This window comes from Patiria miniata, unplaced genomic scaffold, assembly GCF_015706575.1.
Source record: "Patiria miniata isolate m_02_andy unplaced genomic scaffold, ASM1570657v1 HiC_scaffold_3, whole genome shotgun sequence".
Classification (NCBI taxonomy): Eukaryota; Metazoa; Echinodermata; class Asteroidea; order Valvatida; family Asterinidae; genus Patiria; species Patiria miniata.
In genome coordinates this window covers 45,942,955-45,957,499 of record NW_024037069.1, presented here as the reverse complement: position 1 = coordinate 45,957,499, position 14,545 = coordinate 45,942,955, and the positions used below count along the sequence as shown (strand labels likewise).

Here is a 14,545-nt window from a genome sequence, read left to right as displayed (position 1 = left end):
GAAGAACGACTGCACTAAGTAGTGAAATTTACAATATGACCTATACAGCGCGAGTAAAAAATTTGAAGTCTAGGATACGATAGCCCAATCAATGAGCTTCCTTTTAGTACAAGAATCATTCAAATCACTCACGTACTTTTCAAGTTACAGAATTTTGAACACAAACACTTTTAAAGTTCAGTCCACGGATCACAAAAAAAGTAAGTGTTCTTTCAGCGAAACGAAAACAATTCTCATAGGGATGCATGTGAATCGTTTGTGTTCAAAATTCCGTAACTTGAAAAGTACACAAGTGATTTGAATTATTCTTATACTAAAACAAAGGTTAATGACTAGGCTTTCATATCCTGGATTTTGAAAGTGCTACAGGCAAAACTTCATCCAAAAATTGGTCCTGCAATTTGGGTTTCGTTTTTTTTTTACGCGCCCTATATGTATATGGTCCCACAATACTTGCATGAAGCTAACATTACTTTTATTGAGAGAAAAAGGTGTACATTCAATGCACATTTTAGGAATGGGGAGTCAACATTATCCCTTCCCTTGACACCCGAAAGCAATGTTCTCTGTCAAAATTAAAACTAAAGGATCTAAATTTACATTATAAAAATATAAATATATAATACAATGTATATATGTTTAAAGAAATACTAGTACAAAACTTTCTGTTAGGTTGGGAAAGAAATACAAAATGCACAAATCGGAATGCACACAACTGTACAAGAAAAATGGCAAAAATACTAATGAAACTGTGTAACTGAATGGAAAACTGGTCTTGAATCAGTAAAATATTTGGAGATGCCTATACAGGAATTGCATAATTAGATAGGAACTTTAAACATTTTCACACACATTAGGTCTGTTTCGATGACTGGGTCAACTAAGTCCAGCTACATGATACATCAACATGAAAAGCGAAGTTAAATACTGAATGACGTGAATTGATTTTTTAGAAACTAAAAAAAAGGCACTGAGTTTAAAGGGAATATACAACATTTGCAAACATCGAAAAATGAAACTACCAAGTTTTTACGAAATACCTTACTAGGATGTTGGTAAATGATAGTCTCAAGCATTTTGTAAAATTATGGCACCTGGTGTGAAGTAATTTTTAAGAAAATAGTATTTTTGTATACATTTCCAACGGTGGTCGGCCAACCAGCATTGGAAAAACCTAACTATTTTTCAACTACTGCTTCAAATTAACCATTTTTTCAGTCCAAATTTTGTTTGCTATTGGTTACATGTTTCATGACCGGGTGCAGGCCAGCTAGACTGGTTCCCTTACCTTACATTTTTCTGGCATCTATAAATTGATCCATTTCATCTTTAGTGGAGTCAGGGAACCAGACTACTTGAACACTTTTGTTTTTCTTGGTTTTTCCAGCATTTTTGGAACACAAAACTTCAAACATGTCGGTGTAACAATATTTGATATATTATACTAACCCCTCAAATAGTTCATATCTGAAAATTACAGGAAAAACCAATGATGTACATATGTATTCCCTTTAACGTGTCTAAAAATTAAAAATACAACACATGATGATAAAAATGACATTTATAAATGACTCAACAATGACTTCATTTTATGAAGAATACAGCAAAATGTAGACACCCAAGAACAGCTACCAAATACAAATACATAGACTGTTCTGGATTTGGCTATGGGCTCCGTGCACAAGTACCCCCGCAACGGTAAGCAAGGGAGAGTCAGGGGAGACCACTTGGAGTGACTTTTGAACACGTTGCCGACGACGCTCACACGAAGACGCTCACAAGAAGACGCTATGGTTTTGCACATTCACCATAATAACAGTCATGCGTACCTTGCGCTATACATGTGCGAACCAGTGCGCTCACGCAGAGTGTCCTGTCCACGAGCTCTGGAAAGTGGTAAATAAGCACACTCTCTTGTTGGCGAACGGAGCCAATAAGCCGCACCACTTCACACGTTTGCAACAGTATGTGCATCTCCCAACGCCCAATCACACTGCATGTTCTAGCCGTGGGCAAGTGCATGCGTGTCAGACACTATTTGTTATCACTGCTGTGATTGGTTAAAAAAAAAACTGGAGGTCAGGGCTTGAAGAATTGGTCTATTACAACCAAAACTTCTGCAGAGGGACGGAAGTTTCTTGCAGTTTAACGGCATGCTCAGGCCACACAATGGCTGTGATACTTACATTGAGAATTCATTTGTTTCCCAAATTTAAAAACATGCCCCAGGTCCGATGTCGGGATTTTGTCACGTTTTTCATGCCTTAGTGTTGGGATTTTGATCACTCAAAAACATTGTTACCATGGGCGTACTACTTGGAAAGGCAATCACGAGTGCACCCTGCATGTCGGAGATTGTCACCTTTTCAAAAAATGTTTCAACGACACATACACTTTTCCTAAAATGTAACATCATTCTCTAATTTCCACAAATGTAAATTTTTACTCTACGTTCTCAGTTTTGTTGATCTCATGTAAATTAAGGCCCTTTTCAATTGTGATGGTTTTATTTTTGGAAGGAGTTTAATACTGGGTAAAAAAAGGCTTATGATCACCTTTTGAGGGCCTTATCTTTCCCCATTTTTTATTTTTTTTATCTTTCTGTTTCCTTGTTAACTATTTCCTTTAAATACTGGACACTTTTTTGGTCACTTTTTGTCATACTTGAGTCTTTTTTTTCAAACTACCCTGCATCCAGATGCTAACAGACAAAGAGCAGTTGTAATCAAGTTGTCACAAGCCAATCATTCATGAGTCAATCACAAGTCCATCAAATCCAGACTCAAGTCAAGTCACAAGTTAACAAAACAAACTGTGATAAATGCACTCCGCTGTCATTGTTCCTTCCCTGTTGTTACTCGTGATTCAACTCATAAATGACTTGCAATTGTCCTGACTACAAACTCTGCATCACCGTCAAAGCCTCGGCAGGCAAATCTTGCCGGCAAACAGCTCCGAGATGATGGTCAGGAAGATGGCCAGAATGAACATGACGTAGGACGATCCCACCTTGACGGTCGTGGGTAACTTGTAGGGCTGACCGCCTATCTCATCCACGTAAAACCCCACTGGAAAGATAAGGGCTGCCACGCAGAAGAAAATCACTGTTTGCAAAATACAAAAAGAAGGTTAGGTCAGTTTGTAATGACTCCGTCACAGGTCTTCACAAGTCCCCTGATGTCCATCATAAGTCGTCCAGTCTCTAGTCAAGTCACAAGCTATTCTAATAAACTGTGACATAAATTGTGAATTATAAAATTGTTATGTTTATATAGCGCTTTCCATCATATCAACAATCTCAAAGCACTTTACAATGATTCCCCTGTTCATTGGGCCACAAGACCACGCAGCAGCCGATATCAGCGCACATTCAGTCCTCTACCCTCACAGGTACACATTTATACTCCTGGGTGGAAAGAGGCAATTGTAGTGAAGTGTCTTGCCCAAGGGCACAAACACCCATGTTCCTGGCAGGGTTTGAACCCACATACCATAGTACACGAGTCAAACACTGTAACCACTGGATCATGGCATTCTACATCTATAGACAAATTTGGGAATCGATCTGTGATTTACTTGCAACCAGGTCTGTGATTGACTTCACTACAACAATGCAATCGGTCAAGGAAAGACATAGATCGTTGCAGGATTTGCATCTGAGACCTCTGAAACACTGTACCAGCGCTCTACCAACTGAGCTATGCAGCCCCATGGTTTCAGTTTAAAACTTTATTGAGCTGACAATTTGTATCTTTAGCTGCAAAGCCAACTTTGAAATGTGTTGTTCGAAATAATGGCAAAGGCATAAAATGTAATGCAATCTGTAAAACCTTTGAGAAAATGTGAGACTGTGACAGCATGTTGTGTGAAAATTGCCTTTACATCTGATTTTTCTATACTAAAGCCATAACAGAGTTTTATCTTTATAAACTCTAAACTTGATGTTAAGGTCGCCGACAAAACAGGAGTAAAATACATTTCGGGGAAGAGCTCTGGCTCAGTTTTTAGGACGTATGTGACTTTTTATAAGTGTGTTGCATGGAAGCGTAGAAGGGCCACAATGATAGTAATCTTGCTGCAACTAGATAGTAAGTTGCCCCAGCGAGATAGTAAGTCGCTGCGGTGAAATACCGATTTGGAAAATGTTAATTGCTTGCGGACCTTCTATGCTTCCGTAGAGCTCGTTCACATCACAAGTGTACATCTTCAAAATATCTTACTTGCAGAAAAGGCCACCCATCTTGCGTACTTCAGGGCTTTGGTTTTCTTGAGTGACAACGCCAACAGCCCGCATGTGGTCGTCAAGCAGAGAATACCGAGGACAATGAAAACTAATGTGGCTTCCCATTCCGGCGACAAGTTGGGTGCCAGACAAACTGGGTCCCGACCAAAAATTGTAAGGCACTGTGACATCAGGCCGATCTTGAAATTACCTGTGCATGAATTTAAACCAAATAATGAAATATTTATTTCAACTGACTCCACACGTAGAGGTATGGATCCAGTTTGTTCAAGGGACATTACGTCCTGCAATGCGCCAAATTGGGCTGCAAAATGCGTTTTAAATGAAATGGTCAATGTCAATTGGAAAGAACATTTAAAAGTAGGATGTAAACGTCCACGAGACCATGTTTTAAAAACATGGCGTTTTTTTGTGCATTCTTGCAAGAACCATGCAAAAATGCATTTCGGGGGTCAAAAGTTTGACTCTCAAAAATTGAGCTGTTGAGTGCTATAGGCACTCAACAGCATTCTGTGGACGTGCGAGAAACAACATTTGAAATAATATTGGTGCATTATGATATGACACACACACAACATGTACCTTACAGTCAGTGCGACAGTTCTAGATCATCAACAGTTCCGGACCACTTGATTAAATAAAAATTAATGCAAAGTTCTGCAACCGAACTTTTTTTCGTGATTTTTTTTCACCAATTTAAAGGTTTATCATTTTGCAATTGTCGGGTAAAGAAAATTTGGAAATCCCTCAAACATTACCCACGATCTAGATTCGTTTGCACACGTTTGCGTATCAAACTTTCAACATGAAATTTCACGAAAAATAGATATCTGAAAAAGGCAGCACTCTCTGACATTGACATTGTCTGATTAAACTAAGAGTAAGACTAAATGTGAAAATCAAAATTTGACAAAGTTCTACTTCTAGTTTTTGTACATGTTCCAAGTGTGGCCTTTATTTACGGAGGTAGTCCAGTAAATTGGCCACATTTATGGGGCTAGTCATGGTGGTGAACAGGTGAATGATTTCACAATAACAATAATGTCAACAAATTTGCTGATGTGGTGAAATCATAGAGCAACTTGCATGACTTGTTGTAGCCCCATAAATGTGGCCTATTTACTGGACTGCCTCCGTAAACATAGGCCACACATCCACATGTACAAAAATCGTGTCGACGGAGCCAAATTTTGATTTTCACATTTAGGCTTAGTTTGTAGGGTTTTTTTGCTTTAGAAGCATACTCACCCTCTTTACAGGCTAATCAGAAAGTGCTGCCTTTTTCAGATGTCTAATTTTTGTGAAATTTCATGTTGAAATTTTGATACGCAAACGTGTAAAAATGAATCTGGAAATTTCACGAAAAATATACATCTGAAAAAGGCAGCACTTTCTGATTAGCCTATAAAGAGGGTGAGTATGCTTCTAAAGCAAAAAAAACCTACAAACTAAGCCTAAATGTGAAAATCAAAATTTGGCTCCGTCGACACGATTTTTGTACATGTGGATGTGTGGCTGTCACGCCCCAACTATCGCATCGGTCCCAACTATAGTTGGGCCTGTCCCAACTATAGTTGGGCCTGTCCCAACTGTAGTTCCACAGTTGGGCTGGCCCAACTATAGTTGGGCCTGTCCCAACTATAGTTGGGACGGTCCCAACTGTAAGTTCCACTTTTGGGCTGGCCCATCTATAGTTGGGCCACTCTGATCTTTTTACTTTGCGGTGTCCCAACTATAGTTTACATTAATGTACAACTATAAAACGTTCCCTACAGCTCTGATACACGTCTGACTTTACTGGGGACCACTGAAATTAGCTATTGATGGGGCGAATCTATAGTTGGGCCACCCCAATCTTTTTATTTTGCGGTCCCAACTATAGTGTACATTGTTGTACGATTATAAAACATTCCCTACAACTGTAATACACTTCTGACTTTACTTGGGACCAATGAAATTATCTATGGGTGGGGACCATCTGTAGTTGGGCCACCGTAATATGTTTATTTGACGGTCCCAACTATAGTTTACATTGATGTACGACTATAAAACATTCCCTACAGCTCTGTTACATGTCCGACTTTACTTGGGACCTTTGACATTAGCTAGTATGGGTGGGGCCCATCTATAGTTGGCCGGCCATGGCAATCTTTGAATTTTGCAAAATGTTGCTGGACAATAAAACCCAGCAGCTGGATGGACAACTCATCAAACTAGGCAGTACCACGTGACCGGCCAGCCTTGCGGCGCGGCGCGGCATGCATGCACAACGAATACACGGTGCCAGCGCCGCGGAACTTAATCCAACAAGATCTATCATCAAGCATGAAGCATCCGGCGCAACTCCAGTCCCAACTATAGTTGGGCCGACCCAACTGCCGTACTATAGTTGGGACAGGCCCAACTATAGTTGGGACCGATGCGATAGTTGGGGCGTGACATGGCCTATGTTTACGGAGGCAGTCCAGTAAATAGGCCACATTTATGGGGCTAGACTTGTTGGAACACTGAATCAAACCATGGAGGAATAGATCGAACTCACTTGCATCGTCTGAAATAACCCATTCTGGATTTGCCAGACTCGCCACAGCAAAGACATCAGCTAGGAAGAACAACAATCCCGATATTACCACAAGTTTTTCCATAGTTTAATTCATCCTTCATTCATTTTAAGATCGGGCAAAAAAATTGCTGGTCGCAACATCTCTCGCGATCGACCAGAGCACCCAGGCGAAAATAAACAAAGTCAAAGTACACAGATTAGCCCTGCCAAACACGTCTGTTAACGGAAATGTGATTGGGTAATCTCAAACGTACAAAAACGCACCGGCTTCAGGCATTTAACCAATAGTCTGTACTGTTACTAGTAACTCAGGCCTACTTAGACTTTATCCAAGTCAGTGTGTTGTGTAAGATATCGATAATAATTTAAATGTTACTGTGACAAATTCACTTCCCACATCATTTTGGTGTTTCCATCCAAAATTTGTTGATGAAATCACCCTACCAGATTTGCCTGGATTGACCGCTTGTTAGGAATGGACGTGTTTTTATTCCTCCATGCGTACACGCAAGGTTTTTGGCCGGGAAGGGGAAGTTTTATTCTGTTTTCATGAAATAGCGCCCTCTTGCGTGGCTTGTATACACTTTTAAAAAATCCGATTCCCATAGACCAAGGAATACAGTTCGGAATACTGTACATGTTCTATACAGTATACAAGGAATACACGTTTGGTGTAGAGAAATAGCTTGAAAATAATGTTTGTAGAAACCAGAAAGCGTTAAAATTACGACTTTAAAAGGGATATTTCTATACACTGCACTGTGTTTTGCACGGTTCGCACTGGGCTCTTCCCTCCCCCCCCCCCCCCTTGGTAAAAAGATAGCTTCCCCGTTCCCAAGCTGACACAACGATGACTTTGCACCAAAATATTTTTGGAAGTACCAGGTCCGGATCGAAAGCAGGTGGTTGCGTACAGCTAGACGCTAATCAGTGGACGAGGTTGCTGCAATCTTTTTTGGCTACTGAGGGCGCCCCAGAGAACCGGTGCACGTGGTTGTTCCACAGCTCCCAGTATACCTAGGTCACTGGTTAAACAAAATATCAGATGAGAGCTTGCAGAAACTACCCTACATTTGAACAATTTCTCCCTATTTAGTCAGATTCATACAGAGACGTAGACCCATTCTCTCAAATTTACTATAAAAGAAAATGATTTCTCGGCGAGCTGAATTCTGACTTGAGTGAGAAGGGCAGGTGGTGGTACGGTAAGAACAAATTTTGCTGGACTTCGAAGGCAATAAGATTTATGCAATCATAAGATGCTGTCCTGATGGAGGCGCGGCATATTATCAGACCAGTCATTCATCCTGTACAATATCGTCACCGACACCACGAAGTAACACCAAGTCCACTTCAATTCAGTGTTACTTCCTGAAAACCGCTTCATGACAAATGTTGGTTTCACGAAGTACCGTAAACGGTGCGCGCACGCAGACACAGTACTGGCCCGAACGATTTTCGTTTTGACAACAGAGTTACAACACTGTTACGGGAATACCGTTTGGATAAAAAACAGCTTGTGTTTTAAAACACCGACAGGAACATTATGAATCCGTATTCTTGTAGGATTACAGAAAATTCGCGATAAAAATCCTTCAAACTGGTGAAATAAAGATGAGTGTTACTTCGTAAAAACAAAAATGACCGAGTCGGCGCCATGCGCACACCTTTGTACAATCCGAGTGTTTACTTCGTGAAAACGAAAAGTCTTCGGTTCTGTAAAATACGAGCGCGTAGTGCGCACTCAAGTCCGCTTAGGTGTTACTTCGTGGTGTCGTTGATTATATACAGACCAGGTAGCAGGGGGTAAATGGCTCTCCAATTCACTTCGATCGTCCAACTGGGTTTGCATTTGGAGCGAACTGTATAGCTGGCTCTATATAAGCATAATAAACAAGATGTACCAACAAGAAGTGCCACGTCGTGCACTGAAGCATACAGCTGCTTACAGTCATTTACCCATGCACTAGACCACTGGCGTACCCAGGATTTGCTGGAGGGGGGGGGGGCTCAAATCTTTGGCCGCAGAAAACAATTGGAGTTTATTTCGGGGGGCGGACTATTTTGACGTTGGCGGTGCCACTTACCCCCTATTACTCGAAAATAGGCCACACACACATCACCCAGGTAAAATTCTGGGACTAAAAAAAAAATTACTGCTGGCCCGCGCCCACAGTCAACCGACGAACACAACATATTTCAGTTTAACCCGGTAAGTTCAGTTTAAAAACCTACAGGGTAGGCCTATTTTAAGAAATTGCAGCATAATGCAGGTGCGGAATAGCCTACGTATCGTCTACAGAGGGAGCTATGCAGGTTTACTGATAGACATCTAAACGGTCCGCAAACGGCTCGATAACAGTGCCTACCAAAAGTGCCTTTCTGACAAACGTTCATTTTATTCTTTGAGCCAAAGGTATTTATCGTCCCGGTCTAACCAACTGATGAACATGTACATGTTTGTCAATAAGGGAATCATTGTGTATAATTCCTGGAACCTTTTTGTACAACCACGTTGTTGCGATGTCAAGCTTTCTTGTAAGGTAGGATTAAGCCTTGATATTTTATTTTGACATCGGCGTTGGGGGCGGTATACCAAAGAGGTATAAAAAAAAATATTATGGCCTATCCCATCTCACTTGTGGGAGGTATCATAATTATGCGGCCAGCGAATGACGTATTGTTTTTATTTTTGGAACCAGAAATGGTCTTTTTTCAATTGTAATAATCATTGCCTATAGATTTAGTCTATAACAGAGGAATATTTTACCATGATAGAAACAATGCGCGCAAATTACCTCAACCTTCGATCATCCATGTCCCCTGCAAAATAAATGGTAGGGTCCACTGTTTCTGATGACCTAGTTCATTCACGTCTACGTCTCTAGCTAGCTACCTCTGGCTCCTCATTCATATCACAGTTCGTTGGTCGGTGCGCCAGGGCGAAAGTAGGACAGCTGACGCTGCGTGATATTTCTCCGGAAATGTATACATTGCACGAAGTAGCTACTTTATTTTGCGAATAGTGTTCATCTTCAAATGTCTTGGGTCAGTTTCTTGAGGTTCTGGATATTTAACGCGAGTCGTTGCTGACGTAGGCCCTTTGATAGAGGCCTATGGGAAATCATTATGTGTGAATGAAAAAAAAAGCACATTCTCGGGGAGCTCCCACACATAGTTCAATACCGGTAACGTGACCAACATGGCATCCCACGTGTTTCTTACAACCATTTGGCAAATGTTCAGGGTACGTGCTCTACGTATTGTGATGCCGCCCTCGCTCCGTTGAAATGGATACAGTTCACACCTACCCTGGACAAAACATGAGTCTGGGAATCTTGAAAACCAATATCTGTTTGTTCGTTCCGTGCCCTTGTGTTTGTTAGGCAATCTGCTTGCGGGAGCGATTTTTCAAAAGTCTTATATTCCATTTGGTGTCCGTAAAAGTTTAATTAAAGGACATTTGTGCTACCATTTTGAATCACGTGCGTCTTTGAATTTCGCCATGAAAGCGTAGCGTACCATAAACAGGCAAAATTAAGTACATGAACGTGGGCAGCACAAAACCTTTATGTAGATCTGGGGCATTGGATAAACAATATCCAAGGGGAAGAACAACACCTCCCGTACAGACTAGCTTCAAAATGTACAGTTGTTTTCATGCCTTGTTTCGGATCCCACCTCTGCCACCATAATTTTAGCCCTTTATACTTTAGGGGAAGATTTTTAGCCATGAGCTTGATAATGTAAATTTGTAAGAAAACTTTAGTTAAAGGACCGGTAGCTAGTCTACCATCACGTTAATGACGTTTAACCCTTTATTTTCACCCACCCGGAGGTTGTTGTATTCATTTGAATTCCTGAGTCACCTCACAATGTCACGCAATTTCGCCTGTCTGCTGGTTATGTAGTATATCGAAATAAAACCTTTCAACTCCGGCACAGCTTGCCGGCCCAAAGGCCTTGCCCCACCCAGACTCGCACAGCCTGACAGATGACTTGGGCTCAAGTGGCCTTTAGTGGCTCGGGTGGACTTGGACAAAATGGTTCTGCGTACAAAACCACGATGAGAACCTGACGCGCGCCGTGATTTCGTCAATGCATCATCATCAATGTATTGCCGCGCCAAAAAGCTCATGCTGTAGTAGAGAGACTGCATGACTGTGTACATGGTCGTACCAACTACCAATAGCAAAACCGTGGGGTCAACTTGGGGCCCGTTTTCTGGAGGAGGATGGTACTTAATAATAGCCACCGGCAGTACAGCAAGCGTATTATTATGCGTCCAGATTCGGCGAAGACTGCGTCTTGACCTCTATAGATTCTGACCATTCAGCGGGCGCCTTCTATCGGGTCTGACCCATTGCTGTAATACACAAACATTGCAGCCAAATTGACCAGGCCGAATTTCTGCTCGAAATGACGTCACAATTTCTAAAGTCGACTCCGATTGGCTGGCGCGCTGGGTCGCACAAAAATTTGTATGCTCAGATATACATGAATATCAGACCAACTCAATGCGTTTTTAACAATAAAAAGTTCGGGTTTTTTTTTGGCCTATCCCAATGGGAGCCACAGGCCTCAAGCGGGAGGGGCACATTACCCAACCTCCTCCCTTTAGTTACGCCACAGTCATTTTAATGGTGCGCCTTTTCGACACACAGAATTGTTGAGAAAAATCATTGAAACGAATTCGACTTCAGCTCAACTTGTTATAAGCGAGATCGTGGTTGCTTCTTTCAGCAGAAAAAAAGTTTGATAGGAATGCGTCGGCCCTGACCTGAAAAAGATATAGCAGCTGGGTTATTCCTTAGTCGCTGAAAGTGACATTTGACCAGGGAAAAAAACACGATGGACCAGGAAAAAAAACACGATGGAACACTTTGTCAAATTTTTCAGGGGTTGGAGATTTACATGTAGTTGGTGTTATCGTGATTTCACCCATTGAAGTGACCGCAATGCCTTACCAATTTGAATTCTCATATACCGCAGTGGCTTACACCAATCCCCCATACGCTAACGTGCCGGGTTCCATCTTTGGCCGCTTGTCACAATGACTCAGGGCATTATTCGTTTTCACATCGCCTTTCACAAAATGACGAATTCTATAATTGGCATGACACCCTAAAGCCAGGCAGGCCATCGCCAGCGCGCTATATAGCGCTGCATAAATACTAAGGCCCCGCTTATCAATGCCCACTATACCTCGTTCTGTTCCTTGAAACATAGATGCAGGCATTTCCTGTCGAGGTAGGAAACTGATACCCGATTGGCGCTCCGAGTGAAAGTCCAGGGAACGGTCGCTGTCGGTCAGAGCACGATGCCAAATAAATCCGGGCCGTCTATCGCCCGTGCAAGCCCCGGGATTCTATAGAGCGAGTCAGCAGCACTCCGGAGTTGAACGACGAGCAAGCGAGCTTTATTTGCGCGCCGCGTTCACTGAGCAAGCCCGCGCCGTGTGCAGCTCCGCTCTCCAGGGACCTCTGGCTTGCCATACTCCGCTTGCCACGCCGTATAGCATGTCTTATTAAGAAAGTACCAGGGTGAGGGACCGGGACTGGGCCCACGGGCACAACCCCTCAAAGTTTCCGACTGCATTTTAGGCCGCCACTAGCCCCGAGTGTGACTTAGAAATTTTTTGGCCGAAAATTGTGGCCGGCCCGCGCGCTGGGTAAGCGGTGTGGAATGCATGGTAAGCAGGCTACGTTATCCGCTCATCGCCCCGAGGTACGGCGGCTTAAGTTTCCACGGGAGCTTCGTGTCTGAATCCCCGGTCCCGGCCAGAAGAGTGTCGCGTAGGCGGTGGATCACGCCGAGATTTTGACGAGAGAGAAGAGAGAGCGAGCGAGCCAAGCTTTATACGCCGGGGAGGCATGCAGGGGAGATGAGTGATTCAACTCCGCGCCACACAGCATGCAGCATGCATGCATCTGCTTCGTCTGAGCCGTGCCCCTATTAAATTTTACTGCTGAACCGTGAAGGTAGCCCTAATGGGAAGCCATTTTGCCTATTTAATGTTCGGGCTGTTTCTTGCATGAATTCGGGGGAGTGAATTTAAGTAGCTTGGGCTTAGTTGGGGTGGCCTTCTTATTAAACCTGTAAGTCACTTTTTTATGCGCAAGCGTGTTTTTTTTTGTCTCATCTTTTTTCCCCACATATGCGATATTATGCGGGAAATGTATACACTTTTATTATTTTTTTCCTGGACCCCAAAATTGCAGGTTGAATTGAACCCAACATGGCCTTTGAGGAGCAAGCTTTCTATAACTTATGCTCTGTAATTAACTGTACCATCCACTCTGCGCTAAGATGTGGATTAAACATATTTCCAAAATATGCATTTGTGTTAGAACAACAGACACAATAGCCCTAACTATATTTCAACAGCAAAACAAATTATCAAAACATCGGACATTTCATGAAGTAAGTTTTGATTCTGAAGTACGACCCAAAATTACTGCATGCTTGTTCTTTTTTTTCTTTTTTTATAGTACATGCATTAGCGACTTTTTATTGACTGGTTCCCGGCACAGATTGCCAGGTAAAAGGGCATTGGCTGCGATGACCAGTTGGGCTATCTTCAAAACATAAACGCAGCTCAGTAGAGTTGGGCACTATCGATCCTGCATCTTTGAGCAAAGATAACTCTATCAGTCTCTCACTTATTAGATCATAGAGAACAAAAACGCCGTGCAACTCGGAAGCAATTTTTCATACTCTGAACAAATTCGCGCCAGAATTAACTGAAGGCTTTATGTGGGGGACTTCAAAGGAGCATGATGTATAGAACTCGTGCGACTTTGCGAGTTCTTGCTGGGCTCTTCAACCCCGACATGCCCGTCACACCATGGTCACACACGCAGCAGCTGCCGATCAGTGTTACTGAGTCCGTCTCTGTCCGGATCTCAAAATGCTGCATGGAGGCGTACTTATCAATCAAACCCCACCCGTGTGTGCGTGTGCCCACACGGGGTGCATGTGCACTATACTGGGGGCCGGCTAAGGCCCCTGCCCGCCCCCGACTCCAAAAGGCGAGACACCAGGCATGGCGTTAGCAAGAATTTTTTTATCAACGGCTATACAGATGGGAAACAAATAATCACAAATTGGGGAACATTTTCTTTTCTTTGTACCACCTCAAACTTCGCGTGATTTAATCTCTGTCTGTTCTGTGAAACTTGCGGGTAAACGATGAAAAAATGCAGGAATGTCGCAAAAGAGTTAAAGAATTCTTATATGTTTGGAATGAACTCAGATGAAGTTCAAAGCCTCAGCACGATGACTTGCCATATATTTCATCTCCTTTGACCTTATAGTTGCGTGAACTGGCGGTCACTTTGGGTTCCCGTACTTCTGTTGTGCATGTGCAACGCGCGCTTGCTTCTCAACTTGGTATACACATTGATTGAGATGGGCAGCAGCAGTCTTCTCCGTGTAAGTTTACGAGCTGCCAACGCGCGCCGGATCGGAAACAACAATTTCAGGGCCTTGACTCTGGAGCCGACGGCAAAGAAGATTCATTATAAAATTGCTAAAATAGATGTATTGTGCAGCAACAGCCAAACATCGTGGCAAAAGCTATCGCATGGACCAATCCGGGCACACTATCAATTCTATCACGAAGGCCCCCTTCAATGGCGAAAGCATTGTTCTAGCTATTGTTAAGATAGTCCGTCAATAGGGCAGTACATCCGTGCTGAGGAGACTGTGCTGTACTACCGCACCATACAAAGAATTAA

General features: G+C 42.6%; 1 protein-coding gene across 6 annotated transcripts; it reads right to left on the bottom strand.

The window, feature by feature from the left end:
* Positions 1-2,597: 2,597 nt before the first annotated feature.
* LOC119738243 (uncharacterized protein C16orf52 homolog A-like) lies at positions 2,598-7,340 on the bottom strand. Of its 6 annotated transcripts, none has more exons than XM_038213041.1 (4): positions 7,251-7,340; positions 6,786-6,845; positions 4,221-4,433; positions 2,598-3,104 (listed from the first exon to the last, which is right to left on the bottom strand). In XM_038213041.1, exons 3-4 carry the CDS (start codon positions 4,411-4,413, stop codon positions 2,917-2,919), a joined length of 381 nt encoding a protein of 126 aa, XP_038068969.1. In that variant the 5' UTR covers positions 4,414-4,433; positions 6,786-6,845; positions 7,251-7,340; the 3' UTR covers positions 2,598-2,916. The 6 variants fall into 6 exon arrangements, with proteins under 6 accessions (XP_038068969.1, XP_038068971.1, XP_038068970.1 ...); XM_038213043.1 differs by having other exon boundaries at positions 4,221-4,436; positions 6,783-6,845; positions 7,251-7,338; XM_038213042.1 differs by having other exon boundaries at positions 6,786-6,842; positions 7,251-7,313.
* Positions 7,341-14,545: the final 7,205 nt, after the last annotated feature.

Coding starts and splice junctions, on each gene's coding strand:
- LOC119738243 (XM_038213038.1), bottom strand. CDS start 6,888: ATGGAAAAACTTGTGGTAATATCGGGATTGTTGTTCTTCCTAGCTGAT. Junction 4,437..6,782: donor TATTTCAGACGATGCAAGTG/AGTTCGATCTAT, acceptor TAAATTCATGCA/CAGGTAATTTCAAGATCGGC. Junction 3,105..4,220: donor ATGGGTGGCCTTTTCTGCAA/GTAAGATATTTT, acceptor TTTTGCAAACAG/TGATTTTCTTCTGCGTGGCA.